Source organism: Furipterus horrens, unplaced genomic scaffold, assembly GCF_987537825.1.
Source record: "Furipterus horrens unplaced genomic scaffold, mFurHor1.1.pri manual_scaffold_2, whole genome shotgun sequence".
NCBI classification, from domain to species: Eukaryota; Metazoa; Chordata; class Mammalia; order Chiroptera; family Furipteridae; genus Furipterus; species Furipterus horrens.
Genome location: NW_028327172.1, coordinates 11,023,569 through 11,049,268, shown reverse-complemented (window position 1 = coordinate 11,049,268; position 25,700 = coordinate 11,023,569). Strand labels below are relative to the sequence as shown.

The 25,700-nt window shown below is 45.6% G+C and overlaps 1 protein-coding gene and 1 pseudogene across 1 annotated transcript in view; both read left to right on the top strand.

The window, feature by feature from the left end:
- PTPRJ (protein tyrosine phosphatase receptor type J) overlaps positions 1 to 10,627 on the top strand; it is a 147,728-nt gene extending 137,101 nt beyond the window's left edge. Inside the window, exons 20-25 of the mRNA XM_090267262.1 lie at positions 1,145 to 1,218; positions 1,318 to 1,452; positions 3,915 to 4,034; positions 5,724 to 5,884; positions 7,134 to 7,269; positions 9,287 to 10,627. Of these exons, the coding sequence (XP_090123388.1) occupies positions 1,145 to 1,218; positions 1,318 to 1,452; positions 3,915 to 4,034; positions 5,724 to 5,884; positions 7,134 to 7,269; positions 9,287 to 9,445 (785 nt within the window). The 3' untranslated portion in view covers positions 9,446 to 10,627. The remainder of the gene's footprint in view (positions 1 to 1,144; positions 1,219 to 1,317; positions 1,453 to 3,914; positions 4,035 to 5,723; positions 5,885 to 7,133; positions 7,270 to 9,286) is intronic.
- Positions 10,628 to 24,541: 13,914 nt separating this feature from the next.
- Positions 24,542 to 25,467, top strand: LOC150017861 (olfactory receptor 4X2-like; annotated as a pseudogene).
- Positions 25,468 to 25,700: the final 233 nt, after the last annotated feature.

Sequence of the window (25,700 nt, the reverse complement as noted above, 5' to 3'; positions counted from 1 at the left end):
AAGGACCAGGATGGGGACAGGCAGGGAGTGACACCTTCTGCTCATCCAGACGCGTCTCTCTCTGGTGGGCGGAGTACATTTCACAGCTAAACATGAATTATATTTGGATTCACTCCTGTTTTTGAGAAGTAACCATGTCTACAGCCTAATCGACAGGGATAGCAGCAAACTGAGTTTAAAATGAGAATTATTTATGACATCGCTCATTAGGACAAAACGTAAACCCTTTGCCGTAGATGTTCTTTGTGGTTTCTCTTTTGGGTGGGAATTTGGGCACAGAAAGAAGTATCTGTAGGTTCTAGCTGTGCTCTGGTTTAGCTGAAATTGGTAGACTCTGCCAATAATTTTTACAGCAGGACATTTAGAGGCATTGCCTCTTTTACGTGAAGCTGGTTTTTCTTTCCTGGCCTGAAATGTTAACTTCTGTTTAGATTCAGGATTTTCTAGCTCCTGGATTCTTCCTCTTCATCTCCCTCTGACCCCCACCCCTTGTATGGACAGTGGACATTGATCCATATTCTGAGAGAAATGCTTTTAAAACCAGCACTGCCCTTCTAGGGTTAACAAGGGATTATTGGCCTGTTCTCTTGGCCATTTGGGGAGATTTTCAGATCCAGAGTTTGGATATTGTTTTCACTGGAATATTTTAGGCTGAAACTGGGCTTGGCATTGTTATATTGTTCCGTCCAGGGGAGGGCGAGAGAGTGTGCAAAGACGGGGAAACATCAGTGCTGTTGCTTATAACTCAGTCCGACATTCGGATCTAAGGATATAATTCTACTTCTTGAGTGGGGCCAGTGTGTGTGTTTTTGAGATGACAGTACTTAGAAAACATGAGAATTTTGTGTTTTAGATCCTCCCCCTTTTATTTTTTGAGGACAAAGTAGAAGTGCTCAGGGCATTCCCTGGCTCGTACGTTGCAGGCTGCCCGGATTCAGTCCTTGATTCTGCCACTGACATCACAGATCTCCTGTGTGGCACGTGACGCAGGGTGACTGTGAGCATTAAATAAGGCTGCATATGTTAAATGCCAACCTGTGTACCTTCGAGGTGTGACAGAGCCCCGTGTTGCCGTCTGGTCTTGTAAGTAGCTCCCCTCAAACGTCTGCTTCTCATGAGGCCTTTTTTTCTCTTGATGCCACAGATGATATCTCTCGTGTCAAACTCTCAGTCCACACCCATTCTGCTGATGACTACATCAATGCCAACTACATGCCTGTAAGTGGGGAGATGGTCTGCTGGCTTGGTGGGGGGGAGCCTCCAGAGTGCCTCCTTCTGTGTCTTTGACCTTGAGTATCTGTTGCTTTCTGTTTTTAGGGTTACCATTGCAAGAGAGACTTTATTGCCACACAAGGACCTTTACCCAACACTTTGAAAGATTTTTGGCGGATGGTTTGGGAGAAAAATGTATATGCCATCGTCATGTTGACCAAATGTGTTGAACAGGGCAGGGTAAGCATCTTTTAAAAAAAATATATGATTAAACTAAATTCATTCATTTATTTTTTACTATGGTGGAAAGGCAAGTATCTTAAAAACTATGTGTCTCTTTCATTTGTTTTCTATTTGTCTTAAAAAAAAAAAGAAACCAACACTCCAGCAAACAGGAGCACCTCTATTCTTAGAAACTTGTTTTGTCTTTTTATTATCCCAGTGAAAAGTTTCAAGAAAAAAAAAAACTTATTTAAAATAAAATAAAATAAAACTATGGAGTAAAAAGAAAATTCTTTAAAAAATCTGTTATTATTACCTTTAATTATGGACAAACAATGTTCTTTACTCATTAAGTCACTGCTGCTGGAGTTGGCTAATACCAGGACTTGGGTTAGTGTGTGGGAAACCTCCTGGGCTTGGAGCGAGGCGCTACCGCTCACGGCGCAGCTCTGTCCTTCTCCAGCTCTGTGATTGGCTGCAAGCTCATCGTGTCTCTAAGCAACCAGCTTCTTCATCTATGAGACACGGTATTTGACCAACTGGGTGATTTTCAAACTTGGTTTTTAGCACTGGAAACTTTATGCAAAATCTCAGACTTATCCCCTAGTCTCAAAAGTCCTCTTTCCTTTGTGATGGCCTGGAATCCCCTGGCTACTTCCATTAAAGATACGATTTTGTCTATTAGTAAAATTTCATGCTTCCATAAGTAGATCTGAGGAGAATTGGGGAAACATGCTAAATTCAGAAGTTCTGTGCCTGAGGACCAGGACCTAATGTTGCTCTGTGTATTTTTTCACATAGGTTTGAGGTATAGGCTAGGACTTGAGTCCCTAAGCCAGTGGGTTTTAAACTTTAACGTGTGTCAGAAACACCTTCAGAGTTTCTCATTGAGAAGGTCTGTGGTGGGACCCCAGAACAGCCTTGTGACAGTCCCAGGGGCAGCTGTTTCGCCTGCTCCAGGCGCGCACTTTGAGTGGCACTGTCCTAGGTGATAGCGGGAACCTGTCGGGCATCACTGCTTTTCATGTTCTTGGCTCCCCTTTCAGACGGCAGATGTTCTTCCAGCCCCAAGTATGTGCGAGGTCCTGGGCTAGGGGCTGGGCGTGGAGGAGGGAAAGGTAACAAAGGACAGTGAGAGGTGGTTTCCATCCTCACGTTTCTGGTGATGCGGAAGGGAGAAGGCTCTGTGCCCTCTCCTTGTATCAGGAGAACAGGTCGCTAATGCAAACAACAGAACAGTGTTTATCCATGCATGTAACACTTCACGGCGCTGTTTAGCCCAGTGCCTCACACATGGAAGATTGTTATAAATACGTGTTAGGCAAATGAAAACGATGTAGTGAAACTAAGAAAGAACATGGAGATGAATTCGGATGGGCCCTTGTTCATCTTAAGTCAGGAGAGAAGAAGATGATACTGCCTGGGTGAAAGGGGAAGGGAGCCAGTATATTTTCTGCGCAAGATAACTCCATATATGTTATTTCTTCGCTATCACAACTCTGTGAGGTATTAGCATTATTTTATAGATGGAGAAACAGAGGCTCTGAGAGTTTAAGACCTTGCCCACAAGGCAGCAACAAAAATCCAGCTGGTTAAGAAGCTGGGCTGAAAAATCAAGTCCATGTCAGTGCGTGTTCAAATCCTGTGTTCTTTCATGGAGCAGTGGACCCAAAACTGGGATCTTTGAAAAAAATACACATCCCCTGCCTGGGTCAGAATCTCCAGAGGTGGGACCCAGGCATCTGTTTTTAAAGTGAAACAGACCTCCTGGGTCAATCAGATAACCAACCAGGTTTGGAAACCACCGGCTAGCTCAGAGCACACTTTGGAAAGTTGAGTGTGTGTGTGAGAGTCTTTTAAGTTATTTGCTAAATGTGGTTGCAGACATTCTCAGAGAGCAGTTGTTCCTTGATTTTTATTTTTATTCACATTTGCTCACCCACTTTATAGGATCAAAGATCCTAAAGTGATTTCATTTTATCCCCTTTATTGGTGTCTGTATTTGTATTGCAGTTGGTGTGTCTCAGACGGTAATGGGGAAAGGTCTCATTTCTTCCAGCTGCATATGGTGTGGGCCGATCGGAGACGTTTAGTTGTTCGGGGAACAGATGTGGAGGGGTTGCTGGAGGGGCCACTGGAGCTGGTGGGACTGTGTCCCCTGAGAAGTTACAGCTGCTGCTGAGCTCTAAATCAGTTTTCATGCAGAAATGGGGGCTCCGCGTTGGCCAGATTTTCTGACTTTTTTTCAAGAGAAGCCAGAAATCTGGATTTTTATGAAAAACCTTCCAATTTGAAAAGAGTTGGCAACAGTTGTAAATTAAAAAACAAAACAAAACAATTTTAAGGGTCAAGCAGGACCCAGCTAAAGAACTTAATCAGTCCCTCATGCCAGTTGTCAATATCTGATCTCCCTTGTGAGGCTTTAGTGATAGCAGATGGCGTGATCTAAGTCATGTATAAAAAGGCATTTTTTATTCTAGACCAAATGTGAGGAGTACTGGCCTTCCAAGCAGGCCAAGGACTATGGGAGCATAACTGTGGCAATGACGTCAGAAATTATTCTTCCAGAATGGACCATCAGAGACTTCACGGTGAAAAATGTGAGTAAGAAGTCAAGATGCCCAGGTCTCATGTAGCAGTACCATGTCTTATTTTTAGGGGCGATACTGTTTAGGTTCCTCTTAACCAATTTTTTTTTTAATGCATCCAAAAATATTTTTGCTTCCTTCTTTATGGACTAAAACAATTCATGTCTGTACACACTCTAAGGCAGCCCTTGAGCTGTACGTTCTCAAGGAGAATTTCACGTTACTCTTGAATGAAATGGACCTAAAGAGCATGGCTCAGCACCCATCGCTCTTTTCCTTCCACTTCCGGGTGACTTGCCTGCAGAGCTTTTGTTACAAAGCAAGGTCCTTTGGGATTAGTTGGTAGGAAATATGGTATCAGGCACGCCTTTTCCTGTTGGGAGTGGTTTCATGGTAACAGTTGTGTTAATAGGATTCCGGGCATATACACATGGCTTCCCTTACTGCCCGCTCCCCCGCCCCCCCAAATTAAAAAAAAAGAAAACTCAGTAAATTTGTAGGCATTTTAGGAAGTCAGATTATGTGTCTTTTTCTTTTTTTAAGGGTGTTTAAAAACAGAAGCCGTGTCAGGAAGTAAAACTGATATCTTCCGATGGGCATGTATAAATTAGCATAACCCTTTGTAATTTATATCAATGGCATAAAAATATCCACTCCCCTTTGATCTGGTGGTTCCAGGTTTGAGAATCTGTCTCAAAGAGACAACTGAAATACAGGAGAAGACTTACTATTCACAAAAATGAGTCTCAGTATTATTCGTAATGGGGAGGGGATGTGATTGGGAAGCCCCGCACCTGTCTAGCTTTTGGAGCATGGATAACTGCACTCTAGGCTTTGATGGTTTTGTAGACTGGATATTTACCGTGCACGTAATTGAGCAAACATACTGCGAATAGTGCATACCAGAAGAGGCTGGAAGCAGATTCAGATGGAAATGCCTGCAGTTTAGATGCAGGTAACTGCAGGGTGAGGGCAGTGCCTGGCTGTGGGATCCTCAGGGTCAGGAAGGGCCAAGCCTGGGTGGAGTTCTGATAATCAAGGTAATAACTACATAACTGTTATAACAAGATTCACTTTCTAGTGTCTGTCTGATGTTGGAATAGACATTTTTTGGGGGCGGGGGGGGGGTCCTTTCTCAAATGCCTACAATTCTAAATATTTACTTGGTGCTTGCTGTTTGCTTATGTTTTTCGATTCTCTGGAAGACACATGAATTATGAGGCAGTTCTTGTCCCGAAGGCCCCGAGGGTCACAGTTGTGCTTGTATACCTTTATTTTCGGTCAGTGGCGTTCCCGGCGGCACTCGGGTGGGGTTGATGAAGCTGTGAGGACGTGTAGCTATGAGAGTGTGAGCACACTACCGGCAGGAACCTGTGGTGGGAAGGAGACGGGGCCTGAGCCCCACGTCAGCGGACGGGGGCTTCTGCACCTGGGCTGAATGTGGGGAAGTCACTTTACCCCTTGGGACCTTTGCTGGCTGGTCTTTAAAGAGGATTGGACGAGCACACCAGAGTTTGTGCAGTGCTTTACTAGCTGTTGCACCAGCGTATAATTCCAATTTCTAGTCGTCACCGCTCCCGGTTAGCCGCCTTTCCGCTGCCCGGTGCGGTTCAGCATCAGGCCCTGCTTGATTTCACCAGCCTTTCTGCTGTTGCTAGGCAGCCTTGCTCTCTGGGTCTAACCTCTTTTCTTGCCTTTTAGAACCAGACAAGTGACAGCCACCCTCTGCGACAGTTCCACTTCACCTCCTGGCCCGACCATGGGGTTCCCGACACCACAGACCTGCTCATCAACTTCCGGTATCTTGTTCGTGACTACATGAAACAGAGTCCTCCCGAGTCGCCCGTGCTGGTGCATTGCAGGTAGGCAGGCGGCGCTCAGTGTGGGACAGATTTCAAAGGCAATTAGATGTATGGCCACTTTGGAAAAGCAAGGTATTAAGATTGAATGTAGTAGGCATTTACAAATTCAGGAAGGGTTTGGAGAAGGGACCACAGTGTCTTCCTGAAACCTTGGGACAGGAATTGGCAAACTGTAGCTTGTAGGCCAGACCTGGTAGGTTGCCAATGTATGCTTTTTAAACCACGATGTATTTTAATGTATTTCATATTTACGTTTATTGTTAAATATTTTAATCTTACAAAAATATAGAGAACAATAACAATTTAATAAAGCAGAACATGAGGCCATATGTTTCTTTTTGTTACTAATACATTATAGATATAAAGTCTCCACTTACTGGTTGCCTGTCCCATTCTCCTGACATAGGCGAATGTGGTCCTAAAGTTTATCTGCACCATTCCCTGATGTACTTTTATATTTTATTACATATGTGTACTTCTCTGTAGTTTCATGTAGCGTTAAACTTTCACCAGATTTTATTGTATCGCCCTCATTCTGCAACCTGCTTTCTTCATTCAGCATGTTTGTTACTTAACAATGTCGAAACACATATTCTAATTTGTTGTCTTTATTCATTTAAAAATGTTTTTTAACACACAAAAACTGCACATCCTGTATAAACTTAATGAGTTTGGGGATACGTATATACCCGTGAAACTATCCCTAGAATCTCTTTTGCTGCCTATTTTTGTCAAGTTTTGTTGGGATGTAGCCTTTCCTGTCTGTTTGCATGTTGTCTGCCGTTACTTTTGTGCTGCGGCGGCAGAAAGGGACCCTTTGGTTGCAGACTGAAGATACTTCCTGCCTGGCCCTGTCCAGAAGAAGTTTGCTGCCCCTTCCTCTTGAACAATGACCTTCGCTGTAAAGCTAAAGGAATTAATTTTGAGACGGCAGAAAGGAGGGGTTTTGTTGTCCCGTGGGGACTAAATTGGTGACACTTGCCATCCTGGCTTATGAACAGGACTGAGGGGCAAGAAGCGCCAGCGAGGCGTTTTATTGTGACATTTGACTCCAGAGGAACGGTAGGACTTTGGGTCCCGGTCCTAAGCTGGTGGGGTTCGACTTGCTGAGGTTTCCACTGAGCAGATGTTCAATGGTCTGGGCTCTGCCCTCAAAGCCTGATAATGGTGGAGGGCAAGATCCATGCACAGGACGTGTGAGACTTGTACAGCGACCCCGACTGATGCGCTCCTTTCTCTTCTCCTTCAGTGCTGGGGTGGGGAGGACGGGCACGTTCATCGCCATCGATCGTCTTATCTATCAGATGGAGAATGAGAACACCGTGGACGTGTATGGGATCGTGTACGACCTTCGAATGCACAGGCCTTTAATGGTGCAGACAGAGGTGAGGCCAACCTCTGTTGGACAATCCACCCTTCCTGTTTGTTTTTAGAAGGCGGTATCATGACACACACTTGTGTTAAACAATTTCACCCTTCCAGATCTTTCTGGCTCTTGGCCATGGTGGGACATTGATTTCTTTAAGATCCTAAACTGCCACGGGCTTGAACTGCCTGACACAGGGACACGTGGTACTGATGCTGGCGACGGCGCCGCCAACCTGGACAGCAGTGGGATCCTCACCTTGCTGCTGGTGATGCACCGAATGCTCTTAGCCAGTCTCTGAGCTTGGGCTTCTGGATTTTACACTCATAAAACCGGCATTTTCACTTTTTGTTTCTAAGAAGCTCTGATCATCCTCAAGCCAAGCTAGTGAATAGGCGTATCAAACAGTAATAATACGAAACAGCATAATGCTACTTTAAGCATCGATAGAGCAGCGTAGCCTGCCCCAGCCTTGCGAATGGTAAAGAGCACCCATTCCGTAGCTGTGGGAGGATGGGGAGCACCTGAGACAACGAAAGCTCGGCATCTACAGTGTCGCCTGTGTAGGACAGTAGGATTGGCTTTCCCTGAAATGTGCCCGCTAACTGTTGTTTGTGAGGCATGTCTCAGCAAACATCCTGGGAGACAGCCTTTCTCAACGCTGTGGGGTTGAATGGGCCTCAACCAGGATGAGAGCAGAATATTAATTTTGCCTCAGGCTGTCACCATGCACCCATTTAGAGCTCCATGAATGTGTGCTCTGTTGCTGAGCCAGCAGGGAATGTTCTAGATGCCTGGGTACACTGCGTGCTTGGGGGTGAGTGGCGTGGTCGGGGTAGACAGCGTGGAATCCCCCTCCAGTGTTGGTCAGAAGAGACCTTTTCTTTTTTCTGTTCTAATTATGCAGGGCAGCAGTTCTCCGTCGTTTTTCCTCCTGTGAGAAACACAAAAATCTTATACTTGCCTCCAAATTCTTTTCATGCCTCTTTTTCATAATATATTTTGAAAATAATATTAATTGTCAACATTAAAAAATCCGACAGTATAGGATTACATAGGATAGGTTTTTGTCTTTTCCTTTTTCTTCCCCACATTCCCTAGAAGTAGCCACTGTTTACAGTCTGTGTATATTCTCATAAGCTTTTTGTGTACAGCTGTAGAAAAACACACGCACACACACACACAGAGACACGGGGTAATTTTTAAAAATTGGATCCTATTTTATATATAAGGCTGCCCTGTGATTTTTTTTTGGTCATAGCATCATGGATATTTTTCTGTGTCGGCATGTACCTCTTCTTCCTCTTTAATGGAAACCTGCAGATTCTGATCTGTTTGCCTATAGTTGGTCCCCACCCAACTCTACCCTGATCATTCCTCTTAACCTACCTCCTCTGTTGCGAATCACAATTTACTCCTTGTTCTGCACATCCCCACTGTTCTGCATTATCACCTCCATATTCTTTCTTTGTCCTTCCCCTAGATTCTGGTATTTCTCCTTGGGAGTGAAGCTGCACACACGACCCATGATAAATGAGAAGTTGGGGCCGTTGGGGGCTGGGGGTGGGTGGTGAGCCAGTCAGTTACATTCCTGGTCCCCAATGGGATGAGGTCACTTCTTTTTTCCTTGAGATTTATGGGAAACCAGAAAAAATAAGCTATGATATTTTCTTTTTCAAAACAGATTAAAATAAAAAAGACTATTTTATATGATTCACATGCTAAAGCCAGGATCATGTTGGGTTGAATATATTTTAAGTATCAGAGGTCTACTTTTACCTACTGTATCTTGGAATCTAGTTGAGGGGAGTTCTGGGACATCTGCCCCTCTGGCTGACAATCATTGATGATGAGATTCTTGCTCCCTGTGGGTTCAGATTTCACCAGAATGTGATTACCCCTTGACACATGTCAACTTGAAGTGTTGGCTGTGGGGCAGGTGGGGCTGGGGCATGGGAATTTGTTTGAAAATAACTTTGGGTGATAATCTTCAGGACCTGAGCTCATTTGTGTTCTGCTTTTTCCATTTCAACCAGGACCAGTACGTTTTCCTCAATCAGTGTGTCTTGGATATTATCCGATCCCAGAGGGACTCGAAAGTCGATCTCATCTACCAGAACACAACTGCAATGACAATCTATGAAAACCTGGCCCCAGTGACTACATTTGGGCAAACAAACGGTTACATCGCCTGATACCAAAGGCACATCTTTCTGGAGTTAACAAGACCATCACACCCACAGCAAAGGAAAATGCCCCAATGTTGACATGTTTTTATATGTCTGATATCTTAATTCTTGTTCTGTTTTGTTAGGCCTAATCGAGGGTGTGAAGTTGCACCCATGACCCATAATACATGAGAAGTTGGGGCCATCAGGGGCTGGAGGGTGGGTGGTGAGCCAGTCGGTTGCATTCCTGGTTCCCAATGGGATGAGTCCCCCCTTCTTTTTTCCTTGAGATTTATGGAAAACTAGGGAAAGCAAGCTATGATTTTTTTGTTCAAAACAGATTTTTTTTTAAAAGACTATTTTATATGATCCACATGCTAAAGCCAGGATCGTGTTGGGTTGGATATATTTTAAGCATCAGAGGTCTATTTTTACCTACTGTATCTTGGAATCTAGCTGATGGCAACTGCGTAACTGTGGATGATGACCTGGTAGGGCGGCGTGTGTGGGGCCTCTCCTGCCTGGGTTTTCTATCTGAACATGTGCCTTTTCTGAATTATGCTTCCACAGGCAAACTCAGTAGATTTCTTTATTTTTGTATTGAATCTCCTAATTGGAATATGTGGAATATTTAAACAGTAGTTTAGAATCAGAAGTTCAGCCTTCTCAGTAACATTCCTGTTCTTATTTGATTAGAGGAGGCCCCCTGAACCCCCATTCTGTGTTCTATTCTTTCTTCCCTTTTCCTTCCCAGTTTTTCCCAAAGACATGTCTGTTGGGCGGGCACATTTTCAGCCCATTGACTGAGAGCGGAGACTAAGTATCACCTTGAGAATTTGGGGGTTGGGGGAAGTAAAAGAACCCTGTAGTGATGGACTCTCCTTTCCTAGTCCCTGTTTTATCCTTTTTCTCATTTCTGTATTTGGTAAGAAGGATTATTTAAAGGTGCAATATGTGACTTAGTGATTCATGATGCTCTAGGTTTTTAGTAACGTTTTACTCAGGTTGGCATTTTATGTGTGTCTGTGTATATGTGTGTGTGTGTTTTTAAAAGCGTGGCAATCTGTGAACACTTCCATGTGAAAACAGTGTCAAATTAATCCCTCCTCCTTTGGAGTCCACTGGCTTTAGTCTATCTGCAACGACACATTTTGGTAGCTACTGTATATATCTGTATACTAAACTCTTAAAAACAGTCATTCCTTTGAATTGAGGTGTACAAAGTTTGAATTTGTATCAAAGATGTAATTATTATTTTTAAAACCTCTTTTCATTATACTGCTGCTGTAATTACTTTGATTTAAAAAAAAGTGTTGATTAACCTTTTTTTTTTTTTTTTTTTGCTTCAGATGTGTATCCACCAAGAATTTCAGAATTTATGTGGATTTATTTTATTGGTACATAATCTGTAAACTTCTCAAGGCATTAACATGAAAGGATTTGTTTCTTTTTTATTTTTTATTGTGGCTCAGGTTATATGGTGAAGAAGTTTGAGTGTATCCTCCAATAGGCAATGAAGTATACAAGGTCTTATGAAGGAGTGTCCAGGTCCCCCGAAGCCCGTGGTGGTTTGCCACAGCCCTAAATCCTGCTGTAAACTCAGGACACAGGTGTCCTATTGAAGATGGGGGCGGGTCTTCTCCGAGTGCGTTGTTCCCTGTTGCCCTGGGGGGACCCCGTCTCCTGACCTGCCTAGCTCCTCAGCTCACCGGCACTTTGATAACTGACTGGACATGTGACTGGGTATTTGGGGGTTATGAAGGGTGAACCACGACGTACTGACAGCCCTTGATTCGGTTCAGGGGTTAGTGCTGTACGTCTTTTGTCCCCCTATCCCTTTGAGGTACCGAAAGAATTAAAAGGGGGCGTTGGCGGTGGCAGTTTTGGGAGAACCTTACTTCCCAAATGGTGATTGCACTTTTTGCTGAATCCTTTGCTGTCTTTGGTAGTAAGCAGTTCATTCAATATCAGACCCTTGAAGGGATGGCTTGGCCAGGCCAGACTGGGCCCTCTTGACTCAGCTTCAGAGGGGCTGCCGGCTTTGTAGGTTTCAGGGAAGCCGCGCCGTTCCGGGGTGCGGAGTGCAGCTGGGTTTGGCGGATTGCTTCCAAGCCTTCGCACTGGTCTGGCCCCCCGATGCATGCAGACCTTGCTGCGTTCCACAGCTCCATTCAGAGGCCCCTGTCCTGGCAGCAGCACTGGGGCCACACCGCGCCCCACTCCAGTTTGTCAGGAAACCATTGCGATGGGTGTTGTCTAGATGTCAAATCCCATGGAGATGCCCTGCCCTGCCCCGCCTGCCCCGCCACATCACTGCCATGGAGACATCGGAGGGAAGGACTCGGCTCTAAAAATTCCTTTAAAACTAATGAAAACAACAATAATTATAACCATATTGTAGAAAGACAAAAAACCAGAAACCCCCCTCCCTTCTGCCTGGTGTGGGCTTGGGAACGAGGCAGTAGCCCCATGGGCCACTCCCTGGCGTCATTCCGAATCCCAGAGGACGGCTTGTGCTGTAGTGTCTGGACTCCAAATGGCAGGTCACCCAGAGGTCACGATGCCTCGCTGCATCCTGAAGACGACTGGGGCTGGGGCCAGTGGGGGTGGTGACAGTATTTATAACACAGTGATTGAAAAGGGAGGATTAATATGTAAAAACCTAAAGGACAAAGGGACTGGGGGTGGGGTGGTGGTCACAGGAAAGAGGAAGATGTTTTCAAGCTCCCGCCCCAAACCCTCCCAGAAATGATGAACTCAACTTGGAGGCGTCCAGCGGGATCGTGGAGATGGTGTAACTGCCCCACTTTAGTATTTGAGCTGCACACAGAAAAGCGGCCAGGGTGGGGTCAGTGGTTGGGCAAAGAGCCAAAGATTGGTGGCCGGTGGTTTGGGGGTTTGGGTCATTGAATCTCTTATTCTCAGAGCCAAGATGTTTTGCCTCCAAAGTTAAATCTAGTGACAGCGCCAGGAGGAAATGACATTTGGGGTCTGCTCTCTGTGACCATGTAGTGACGTCCGGCTAGACTTGGAATCGGTGACTCCCCTGGATTTGGGCTTCACCAAGTCAGAGGCTCCTGGGGGTTGGGGGGGTGGGGGCCAGCCGCGCAGCTGACTCACGTTTGCTTTTCATCTGGGATGAAAAAGCCTGCTTTTCTTTTGGAATGCTTGATTGTGCTTAGTGAGCTCAACGGGACTTGGCGGCTGAGGTTGATTTGCCTCAAAAGTCCCAAGGTCTGAGTTTTCAGACTGTCCAGAGCAGTTGAGTGTTCAACATGCTGTAGCTTTTGTCCCTCAACCCCGTGGGGCACGTATGGATAGGATGTGTTGATGTAGACTCTAAAACTGTAATTTTCTTGTAACTATTTTGGAATGATGCATATTTCTAATGTTTTTGTACAGAGTATTGCTGTTGGTTGCTTTTCTTTGTTTTTTAAGGAAAAAAATGGCCTGAAAAAAGTTTTTTTAAAAGGACTTACAAATACCAAATATAAAAAATGTCAATACATTATACCTCGGTTTGTTTGTTTCTTCCCCTCCCCCCCTCCTTACTTGGTGTCCATACCATTCCACTTATCACTCAGTTTACCGGCCTGCATTCAACTGGGCTATCCTTTAAAAAAAAAAAAAAAAAAAGTTTCTCTTTTGTATTTCCCACGTTGTATTAGCTTGCTTGGGCAGCCGGAACAGGGCACCACAGACTGGGGTGCAGGACTTAAACAACAGAAATTAATTTTCTCAGTTCTTAGAGGTGAGCAGTGCGAGGTGAGGTGTCAGCAGGGATGGTTTCTTTGGAGGCTGCTCTCCTTGGCCTTGCCCATGGCCCTCTTCTCCCTCTGCCTTCCTGTGGCCTTTCCTCTGTGCATGTCTGTCCTCATCTCCCCTTCTCATAAGGACATCGGTCACATTGGATTAGGGTCCACCCTAGTGACCTAATCTTACTTCCATCACCTCCTGAAAGTCCCTGTCTCCGAATACAGTCGCATCCTGAGGTCCTGGTGTCTAGAATATAAACGCGTGAATGTTGGTGGAGACACAATTCAGCCCAGAACACAGATCCGCCGCGCTTCAGGGACAGGAGCCTTGGAAGACGTGACGCCCTGAGGAGGCGGCTGCGTGTGCTCTCAGAGGGTTAGGCGTGTGGATCTGCACACGGTCAGACTCCCCCCGGGTGGTGGCGTACGTGCCTCAGGCCAGCGCCCAGGGTTTGCTGAGGGCTTGTCGTTGATGGCTGTGGGGAATCCCAGAATTGCTGGGCCTCTGCGGCCATTTGGGTCATTTTTATTTCGTGTCTTTCCGTCACGCTTGGCACAAACACTAAGCAGACTCAGATGATTTTGTTCTGAGATCTCTCTTGTTCCTCTCGCCTGAGACAAATGAATGAATCGATTCAACAGTGACACACTGAATGCCTGCTGTGTGCCAGCCAGCGTACCTCGGTGGCTGAGGGGTCCATGGGGAACACAACGGACACACATCTGGTCCCCAGGGAGCCTATGTTCTGATGGGAGGAGTCAGACAAACCACACGCACCCCACATCTTTGGTGTGCTACATGGTGAAAATACAGAGAGAGCATTTCACTCCCGGATGCAACGACTCGTCGTTTTCACGTGACAACAAGAAAGCTCTGGAAATTCTCCGCATGCTCTCCACACAAGCCCAGGTTCGGGGAGAGGAAAAGAGAGCCGTGTGGACAGCCTCAGGGAACACTTCTCAGGCCCGTTGGGGAGACAGAGATCAAGGTAGCAGAAGTCCTGCCCTTAGGAGCAGACGGTCTAGAGGGAGGGGCCTGGCGCGTGGGGGGGTGCAAATGGCAAATGAACCCCATGAATGCTAGAGGAGGTTTAAAGAAACAGATAATGGATCCCAGAAAATTAAGAGTGGGTTGGTCTTTGAGTTGATTCTTAAGCCGAATTTTAGCAAGATGATAAGGGGTGTGGACATGCAAGCTTTGCTTGGGGTCCGGGTGACTGAAATAGGAGTGGGCAGGAAGAGTAGGTGAGGTGGTGGCAGATGACCCTGGAAGGAAAGAGCTCTAGGATTGTACGTGTGGGTGATAAAACTGTTTCCCCTTGGAAACACTGGACCAGGTGTGTGTGTGTACACACATACATACATATATAAACATACACAGATACATACACACACACACACACACACACACACACACACACACATTTTCACCTTCGCTATTTTCTTTGGATAGAAACTGCACAGTGGCCACGTGGGTGACCACGATAGGATGTGAAGAAAGACCACCAGACCCTCAGCTGGTTCATGGGAGTAAAGGATATAATTGGCCACATGAAAGAGGACCCACTGAAGCACATTCAGTGGGAGCCACGTTTCCTGGGCTTTTAGGTCCCCACTAGGTTCTCCGCAGTCACTGATGTCATGTCAGGCAGCTCAGGCCTGCCTTGCTGGTCTCTCTCTCTCTCCACCCCAACACTTCCCTTCTTTTTTCTCTTTCTCTCCACTGTATGGAGACTATGGCTAAAGGCTGGCTTGCTTGCCAAGTAAAAACTAACCAGTAACCATCCCAGCACATTCCCGAGTCACTTACTGTGACACAGTGGGTGACATAAGGTCCCTTGTCCAGGCACGGGATGTCCAGGTCTGCCTGAGGTCTGTTGCTATAATTAATGTGCTGATTCAGCAAAAAGCACAGATCTTGACTATCCCAATTGCATTATTCCAGATGTAATCACTGCCCCGGTTGAGGACAGAATTTTGCTTTGGAAAAGATGCTTCTGGATGTCTGTTGGTATGAAGAATGGTGCAGGTCCAAAGTTTGGAGGCCCGAGCTTTAGTTCTTTTCATACCCACATGACCAAGTGGGAGTCACAGGACCTTTCCAGTTTTGATGAGCGCTATGTGGCAGAGAGCTGAAGTTTGTCCTGAGCATTGGGGGTGTGCAGTGTCTGTGGCTTGTTGGATACAGTTGACCCCTGAACAACTTGGGTTTGAACTACACGGGTCCACTTCTAGGCCGGTGTTAAAAAAGAAATACAGTCAACTCTTCATATTGGAAGGTTTTGCATCCATGGGTTAAATCCACTGTAGAGAAGAAACAGTATTTTCTCATTCACAACCACAAATTCTCAGTGCAGATTGATAATCACTGGTCAGAAGTGCTGTTTTTAATCTGTGGTTGGTTGAATCTGGGGATGCGAAGCACCAACTGTAGAGTCAAAAGTTGTGCATGGATTTTCCATTGTGTGGATGTGGGCACTCCTAACCCTGGTGTTGGTGTTCAGGGGTCCACTGTACACGGGCGTGGGTGGACGTCTTCCTGTAAAAGTTGAGGGAGTTTAGAGACCCCGGCCCCCAGGAGGTGTCTTCCCAGGGGTGTTGAGACCGGATGCCATTTGGCCATCACACTTTCAACTGGGAGGTCTCCGGAAGCCTAGTCTCCTGTCTCAGACCCTGCCACTTAGCAGAGAAGGAGCTTGAGGTCAGTTCAGTAAGAAAAGAAGATGACCGTTAAAATTTTTGCACAGATAAATGTGGTTATAATTTTGATGTTACAATATGTGGAGCCAATAAGTGACAGTTATCCATTTATCAACTTACGTTTTTATTGATCATCTGCTACAGGCTAGCAGTATGCATGTGTGAAGAAAAGAGGCACAGTCACTGTCTTTGTGGAACTTAAGGGCCTGTGGGAGGGACAGGAAATTAAAAAGGAATCAGCATATATTTTCAGACACACTGAAGCCAGTATTGGGAAGGCAGACCCAGAGGGAGAGAGCAGGAGGGGCCGAGTGTGTCCACACCTGGGGGCAGGAATGAGTGTGGCACTTTAAAAGAAAATATTTTTATTGAATTTATTGTGGTTATATTGGTTAATAAAACGATATAGGTTTCAGGTGTACAACTCTATAACGCATCAACTGTAGATTGTATTGTGTGTTCACCACCCAAAGTCAAGTCTCCTTCATTATCATTCAAACCCTCCCCCCCCCAGCCTTGTCTACTTCCCCCCTACTCCCTTTTCCCTCTGGTAATCATCATACTGTTGTCTGTGTCTATGAGTTTTATTTTTATTTTTTGCTTAATCCCTTCACTTTTTCACCTAGCTCCCCAACCCCCTCCCCTCTGCCAGCTGCCAGCCTGCTCTTTGTATCTATGAATCTGTTTCTTTTTGTTTGTTGGTTTATTTTGTTCATTCGATTCCACACATAAGCAAAAGCATATGGTGCTTGTCTTTCTCTGACTGGTTTATTTTGAAGAGCAGTTAGAAACTGCAGGCTCCAGAGCACAGCTGGCAAGGGAGCTAAATGCACACTATGAAGCGGGAGGGGCGGGCAGGGGCCCCATTGTCTCTGGCCCATAAGCTGTGGTGAGGAGGTGGGATGTTAGCCTAGGGCAGCAGCAGGCCATCGGGGTGTTCCACGCGGGCGTCCTGATTGTGCTGGTTGGTCGCTGTTAGGGAAGACTGGAAATAGGGAAGCCTGTTAGAGGCTCTGGGTTAGCAATGGTTTGGAACTAGGTGATGGTAACCTAGCGAGGGGAGGGGCCGTGAAGATGGAGAGAGATGCCTGGATTGGAGACCCACAATGGCAGTGGGCGGGTGCTTTCCTCCTCTCCCTTGCCTTTGACTACAGAAAAGGCTGTGCGATTTGGTTTGGCCCATGGGTATGAGCAGAGGGACAGTACTCGTTCTGAACCGAGACGAAGAGACTTTGCTTGTTTTTGTTCACCTTTTTGTACTTCAACCACAGCTATGAGAAGAACCGCCCCTGGGTAAGCTGCTGCCCCAGAAGCCCGGGCCCCAGAATGGATACATGTGGAGCAGAGCTGCCCCAGCCAAGCCCAGCTGGGGTCCCCCTTGGAGCAGACTCCTGACCCAGCCCTGCCTAGGTTCACTGGCCTTTACCTAACCTGTAACACCTATGACAATGATTTATTCCATGAGAATCTAGGACTTCAGTGTCATTTGCTATGTGGCATTTTTGTGGCAATAACTAACTAAGACACTTAGCTTTGCAGCTACTAATTGGTGGAACTGGACTTGAATCAACCCCAAATCTTGGTTCTTTTATTTATTTCAGTTTTACTGAGAAATAATTGACATACATCACTGCACCAGTTTACGGTGTACAGCGTGATGGTTTGATTTATGTAAACCGTGAAATAATTCCCACGATAGGTTTAGTTAACATCCGTCATCTCATATAGATACAATAATAAGAAAAGAGAAACGTTTCCCCTTGTGATGAGAACTCTTAGGATCTACTCTCTTAACAACTTCCCTGCATATCACAGAGCAGTGTTAGCTATAGATGTCACGTTGTATGTTACATCCCTTGTTCTTTTTTGATACATTACACCCCCTTACCTTACTTATTTTATAACGGGAAATTTGTACTTTTTGAGCCCCTCTTGGATTTTAGTCATCTCTTTCAACAGTAGATAATTTTGTTTGCAAGAGTCAAATTTTTTTTTTTTAACACAGGTAATTCCGAACAGAACCTAAGAGAAAACAGTCAGGATTTGCATTTGCCTCTATGCTAGAGGCCTTCGCTAAAGACTATATTCTAGTTTGCCCTTCTGGGCTCCCTGCTCAGAGACCACACCCGGGGGTGGGGGGGCGGGAATGCCTCCAACTCTTCATGCTTTGATTCAGGCCAAGTTGTCCCCACGCTCTTCTGCACACATTATTGGTTTGGGGGAGGCAGGAGGGTGCAAGAAACCTTCCCGTTCTATTGCACACCTGTTGTTAGCTGTGTTCTTAAAAAAAAAAAAAGAGAAGCTGCAAAATGGCCCAACATTCAAATGTCTTCTGCTCCTGACAGTGTGATGACGATTCCCAGGTATGGCCTAGAAACTGAAGTATCGTGGGAAATAAAAATCAGATGATCCTCTGAGGAAAAACCTGAGATCCTAGGCTTTACCAGTTACATCCTATCAGAGTCACTTCCTTGCAGGCAGGTGGAGGCCTTCAGACCCGAGGGGAGCAGCGTCGGCGGGGGCAGCAGTTTTGGATGAGACCACTAGGTGGCGCCAGAGGACCGGGCTGAGGACGCAGTCCTTGGTTGCGCTGGGCGAGGGCAAGTGGGGAAAAAAGGACTGGAAAGGAACCGGGAAGGTGATGGGGAGAGGGGAAAGGTCCTTGCCAGCAGTCAGTAGCGTTTTTTCCCTTAGAAATCATTATATCCTATGTTCATGTTAAAAACTAATGAGGAAGTTTAGATGAGAAAAAGAAGAAGAAGAAAAAAAGCCTTTGTGGTCCCCAACCAACAAGACGGCCCTCCGTAATAGTCCCCTCCCACGTACACCCAATAGAGTACAGCTGAAGTCAAGGTACGGCATTTCTGAGGGTAGGGTGTAAAGGACTCTGCAGCTCTCTCTTGGGCTTTCTCTTTCTCCTAGGAACTTTCTGCCAACAGCCACGTGATCTTGGAAGCAGAATCTCTAACCTTAGGCATCCGTATGACTACAGACCCCCGCCCCGCCCCCAACTTGGCCCCCAACTTGACTGCAGCCTCCCAGGAGACCTGGAGCCAGACCCGCCCAGCTAAGTCACTCCCAGGTTCCTGATCCTCAGATACTCTTCAGGCTTTGGAGTCAGGTGGACTTGGTCTGTGGCCTGGCTGACCACCTACTAGCTGTGATACTGAAGACCAGCCACTCTATCTCTGTGCACCTCTTGTTCTCTGCCTGAAAAATGAGAATAATAATAGCATTTACTCACAGCTTTAAATGAGATAATATATGCAACATTCAAGATTAACTGCTAGCTGCTGCCTTCTGTAGGTAGAGGCAGAAAGTTGCCTTGGAGTAAATGTCTTTGAGCTGAGAAGTTAATTGAGTGCCCTGCTTAATAATGCAGGTGTACTGAGTGTAGGAACCTATTATTATGTCTTTCCTGAGGCAGAGGAAGAAGTGCTTCTCCCCTTGGTATGTACAATTTTCATACAGAGCAGGAGGCTTTCTGGGAAGGAAAGGGCGGTGGCCCCCTAACTTTTGGTCTCTGAGATTGGCAATTGAGGAGACCTGTTTTGGTGGTTCAAGGTGACATTGATCATGATCTATCAGCTTAAAAGAATATGAAAAGCCCCCAGAGGGAGCCCACCATGAGGGAAGGAGGCTAAGTGTTGGTGATACAAGTTCAGCACTGGGGTGTGTGTGTGGGAGTTTTGATTTCTTGCAACATGTGTCTGGGATGCCCCTCTGGATCTTGCTAACCAGGACCCTTGTGTTTTGGGGAGCAATAGCTGAGCATGTGAAAATGAACAAAGAGAACTATGACATTGGAGCTCATGTACGGAGTCTAATCTCTAGCAGTGGGTAGCAGACCCATGCCCACCAGATTATGCAGGACCAATTACATGACAATGACCAAAGACTAGGCTGCTGAGATTCTTAGTTTTTCTCTTCCCACGTGGTCTTTGGAAGATCATGGTCCTTTGGAATGAGGGTTCCTCATATATTCTTGGAGAATTTGGTATGGAGATAGGATCCAGAATTGTGTGAAAGATAATGGACTTCTCTATTAAGTCAAGTGAGGCCTCAAGCCATTACCTGGGTAGGTAAAAGGTATGATTTAATTTATGTTTTCCAGATGGTGAAATAGATCGTATGAGTTGGGTAAACCAACTACTACAGTAACAAACAACCCCCAGATCTCAATCGCTTCATACCCATGTCACATACCCAATGGTGGCTGGCACCATTCTAGGACCTAGGCTGGTATAGGTTCCACCACCTTTAAACCAAGCCTTTCAAGGTCATCCAGAGGGTCACCATCCAGCTAGCAGATGAGGAAGAGAAAGTGGAAGACAATGTGTGGGAGGTGTCTGTGGGCCAGGATTGGAAATGACATATTATCACTTTCATCCACTTCTGTTGGTAGGAAAATGGCATTTCATTGTGTACCCAGGAAGAAGAGCAGAGCTGTGGATACTGGTGAGCACTGGTGTTCTGTGTCACATGGTCAGGGTGATGGATAAATTGGTTAGCACAGTGCCTTGGCACATAGTAGGGTTTCTGTAAGTGGTGGTATCCTCTTCCCTTCCAAGAGGCACCTGCCCAGGAAAAGAATAGATGGGGAAGAAATGGCCTCTATTTTCTTGCATTGACACACAACCCAGCTACTTCTAAATATCTTGTTTCATGGATCTAATGGGCATGCTGGGAAATGCTTTGTCTGGGTTTTGGTCCACACTGTGGTTACAGAAGGAGCCTGCAACTGCAAGCTCTGCTTCCTCAGTAACTTGCACCATTTAGTAGGGATGAGTTCTTGCAGCCTCCAATCATGACTTTAATTACCTATCTGAAGATCCTGGGGATCTCAAGCAGGTGAAAGAAATTCTCTTTTAGCTCTGAAGAATGCCCAAGGGATGGTACTAATTTGCTTCTTTGTAAACTTTTCTTGACTCTTTGTCCCAACTCCGTAGAGTGTAATTAGTTGCCATAAAGCTTGGATGTGGGCCACAGAAAGGGGAGGACTGACTAATCATTGAACTCACAGAACAGAGAACTAACTAATTGGCTCTTTTCTTCCCTTGACAATCATTGTAGCAGCTGAGATTTTTTTCCTACTAAACGTGAAGCGGCCAATATCTGAGTCGTGAAGGGTTTTAGTGAAAAGAAAACTGAGAATACATGGATTCTATGAACAAGTTACTTTTTTTTTTTTGCAGCTATAGTATTATGCATGCTGTTTTTCAACTTGCTTTTTTAACTTAATAATGTATTTTGGCTCTCTTTCAATATCACTTTTTGTAGATGTACCCACTCGTATTAGTCAGCTCAGGCTGCCACAACAAAATACCATAGACTGGGTGACTTAAACACCAGGAATCTATTCCTCATAGTTCCGTAAGCTAGAACTCCAAGATCAAGGTGCTGGTGAATTTGGTTCCCTCATGAGAGCTCTTTCCTTGGCTTGCAGAAGCCCACATTGTAACGGTGGGGAATTGTAACGCATCCCACCATTCTTCTGACATTGTTTCTGTAAATGCTGACTCTAATATGTAGCTGTAGATAAATGGCATGCTTGTATAAGAATTCTAGGAATTAACTTCAAAAGTTACAGACTCCAGCTCTGACCAGTGTGGCTCATTGGGTTGGACATCATCCCACAAAGTGAAAGGTTGCTGGTTCGATTCCCAGTCAGGGCACATGCCTGGATTGTGGGTCAGGTCCCTTGTTGGGGGCATGTGAGAGGCAGGGTATCAATGTTTCTCTTGCATGCCAATGTTTCTCCTCTCTTTTTCCCTCTCTTCTCCTCTCTCTAAAATTAACTAAGTAAATAAAATTTAAAAAAAGTTATAGACTCCAACCTTCTAGTTATCCCAACTCTGGAAGATTTGCTGATCTTCAGCTATAAAACCAGGATGTTGTAAAACCAGGATGACAAAACCAGACCATTGCTTGACTAGTTTTGAGGTCCTTAGTGGAATGGACTGAGTTTGTCTGCACATAGAGAATTTTCTATCCTCTCCTCTTGATCTCCTTGTTCTGCTTTCCCTCTCCCTCCTTATAAAACCCTCTGTCTGCACTGATATGCTAAGATGGGTATTTGAGGACAGGAGCCCCCCATCTTCTTGAGCTGTTGGCACTCGAATAAATCACTTTCCTTTTCACCAGCACCTGTCTCATGAGTTTGGCTTTTGTTGCAACAGGCAGTTGGACATGGGTTCACATATGGCCTGGTGGTTGGGGGAGAGAAAGAGAGAAAGAGAAAGATCTTCTAATAAAGTTATGAATCCCAGTATGAAGACCCTACCCTCATAAATTCATCTAACCCTAATGACATCCCAAAGGCACCATCTCCAAATACCACTACATTGGAGATTAGGGCTTCAACATATGATTGAAAGCTAGACCCTCAGGAAGCCATTTTTAAAAGATGTAAATAGGCCTCTTTCTGGGAAAAACTGGGAGATGCGTATTCCTGACTGCTCTGTCTGTGCTGAGCCTGGGGGTAGAGCATGGTTAAGAGGTATTCTTTGTTTCCTACAGTCTTGTGGGACCAGTGAATGCAAGCCTTGCTGGCCAATAGAGACACAGGTGATTCAGAAGGGGGTCCTCTGGGAAGCAGCCACAAAACGTGGGGTACCAGATGTGTGTACAAACTCCTGCCAGAGAGACATTGGTGACCTGGAGTGGGCCAGAGGGAGAATATGGAGATGGTGCCCACTGGCCTCCCCAGTCTTCAGGGAGGATTGCAGTCAGCCTCTTGAGGTGCTGAATTAGAAGTGTGATAATTGGCTGTGCAAATCAGCCTCTTTCAGAGAGAAATCTGGAGTGGGCATTTCTACCTGCTCTCTCTGGTTGAGTCTTGAGGGAGAGCCAGAGTGAGTGCTCACAAGCCCATTAAGAAGTCTTCCTTAGTTTGCTATAGTCTTGAGAATCTCATGGATTCAAGCTGTGTTGGCTTTCAGAGTCAGGTGGTTTGCGGGCCCATCTTGAAGGTTTAATAGTTGTACTAGAATATAGTTTGGGGTTAATTGTTCTGGGTCGTTTTTTCCTGGCACTTAGTGGATTCTTTCAATGTGTAGGTTCAGGCATTTAAAAAATTTATGGCAGATGCTCAATGTCACTAATCAGAGAAATGCAAATTAAAACCAGAATGAGATACCATCGCACACCTGCCAGAATGGCCATCATCAATAAATCAACAAACAAGTGCTGGTGAGGATGTGGAGAAAGGGGAACCCTTTTACACTGTTGATGGGAATGCAGACTGGTGCAGTCACTGTGGAAAGCAGTATGGAGGTTCCTCAAAATATTAAAAATGGATCTGCCTTTTGACTGAGTGATCCCACTTCTGGAAATATATTAGAAAGAACCCAAAACACTAATTCAAAAGAACAGAAGCACCCTTATGTTCATTGCAGTGTTATTTACAGTCGCCAAGATATGGAAGCAGCCCAAGTGTCCACTAGTAGACGAGTGGATGAAACAACTGTGGGACATTTACACAATGGAGTACTACTTGGCCATAAAAAAGAAGGTTTTACCCTTTGCGACAATATGGATGGACCTGAAGAGCATTATGCTAAGTGAAATAAGTCAGTTAGAGAAAGACACATACCGTATGATTTCACTGATACGTAGAATCTAAAGAACAAATGGAACTAACAAGGAAAATGGGGACAGACTCACAGGTGGAGAGCAGATGACAGCTAGTGGGGGGTGGGGATTAGGGGGTGAAGGACGGAGCAAAAAAGGAAAAAGGACTCATAGACGTGGACAACAGTGTGGTGGCTGCTGGGCAATGGGGTGTCAGGGGACTAAATGGTAATGGAAAAAATACAGTAAAGATTAAATAAAAATTTTATGGCATGTTACAGAATACATATATGTTCCACTTAAATTTTTGGAGCATATATGTAATTATTTGGTAATCTGACTTTTGTTTCTTTCTATATAAAGAATACTGGTTAATTCAGTGTTTGTAGTCTCAGTACACATTCTTGGTGATGCCCTGAGGTGCTGGAGGCTGGGCTGGGTGGTTTGTACTTCTGTCGCCACTGGGGGAGGACAGGCGTGATAGAAGGAAATGAAGGAGTGCGGGGACAGGTCCCCTGAAGACTCTGAAGTGGGACGGCATGGTGAGAAGGCTGTTCTGCAAACCGAGGGTGGAGAGGGAGCAAAAGGAGGTGAGGTGGGGTGAAGGAAAGCTGCAGGGAGACAAAGCATTCCAAGGTGATAGACATCTAACATGAGGCAGCGACCCCCTTTCTGCTGCCACACATCACCCAACAAGGAGTTCATTCATAGCCTAGTGCTTCTCCCCGCCTCTGGTCTGTTTCTACCAGTCCAGCCTCTGTGTACAAGGTGATTCTACTTTCCACTTACTACCAACATTCTGGACAGTTCCCCAGAGTCTCCAGGATAAACCCCAAAGTCCCTAACAGTCCTCCACGAACTGGTACGAGACTCTATCTCCAGCTTTGTCTTTGCTATTCTTCCCTCCCTTCTGCCTTTCTGGAATGCTTTATCCTTCTTCTACACAAAACAAACTCATACTTGTCTTTCAACATCAGCTCACAAACTTTCCAGGTACGCAAGGGATTGTTTTATAATTCACGCACTTAACAAAAGTCTTTTGTTTCATATCATTTCAGATCACCCATCTTAATTACCGCCTCCTGGTGGAGACTTCATGGCTCACACACATAATGTCACTGCATTTATTTTTCTGGGACTTTCTCCCAATCAGGAGGTGCAGAATGTTTGCTTTGTGCTGTTTCTGCTCTAGTACAAAGCAATTGCACTGGGGAATTCCCCCATTATGCTCACTGTCATGATCAGCAGAAGTTTTGGTAACCCCCCTGTACTTCTTCCTCAGCTACCTGTCCTTTGTGAAGGTCTGCTACTCCTCTGTTAGTCCCCAAACTCATCTCAGACTAGCTGGCTGAAAGGAAAGTCATATCCCTGTGGGGCTGTAGGACACAGCTTTCCTGTATCCACTTTCATGGCCCTGAGATTTTCCTCCTCACCGTGATGGCCAATGACCACATGTGGCCATCTGCAAAGCCCTCAACTATACCACCCACTGTCATGAACCGGCAGGTGTATGCTGTCCTGCTGGAAATAACATGGGTGGGGGGCTTTGTGCATTCCTTTGCACAAATCCTTCTCGCCTTCTGCTTGCTCTTCTGTGGCCCCAATGTGATCGACAACTATTTCTGTGACCTGCTTCCCTGCTCGGACTTGACTGCTCTGACCCTCCTCATTGGTCTGCTGATTGTTGCCAATGCGGGGGCCCTGTCTGTGATCTGCTCTGTGGTCTTCTTAGCCTCCTATGTGGCCATCCTGCTCCATCTGAGGACTTGGAGTTCTGAGGGGCGGCACAAGGCCCTCTCCACCTTTGCGTCCCACATCACCATGGTGACCCTGTTCTTTGGGTCCCGCGTCTTCATCTGTCTGAAGCCTTCTACCACGCTGCCTGTGGACAAGGTGGTGGCCGTGTTCTACACAGTGATCACACCCCTCCTCGACCCTCTCATCTGCTCCCTGAGAAACCCTGGCGTGGAGAAGGCCACGAAAAGGCCGTGGATGAGGACAGTGATGCTAGAGGAGAAGTAGTGGTTGTGTCTTGGTACTCACCCTTGGGTTTAGAATGGGATGAAGGACAGTTCGCGGGAATTGTTAGTTCTAGAGTTATTCTAACTGGTCCTCATCTTCAAAAACTTTATTGTAGTCACTTGTAAAATATTCCCTCTTATCGATTTCTGTACTATATATATATATATATTTGTACTATATTTTAATTAGCCACTTCCTGTTAGATATTTAGATCCTTTCTATTTTTTTTTTTA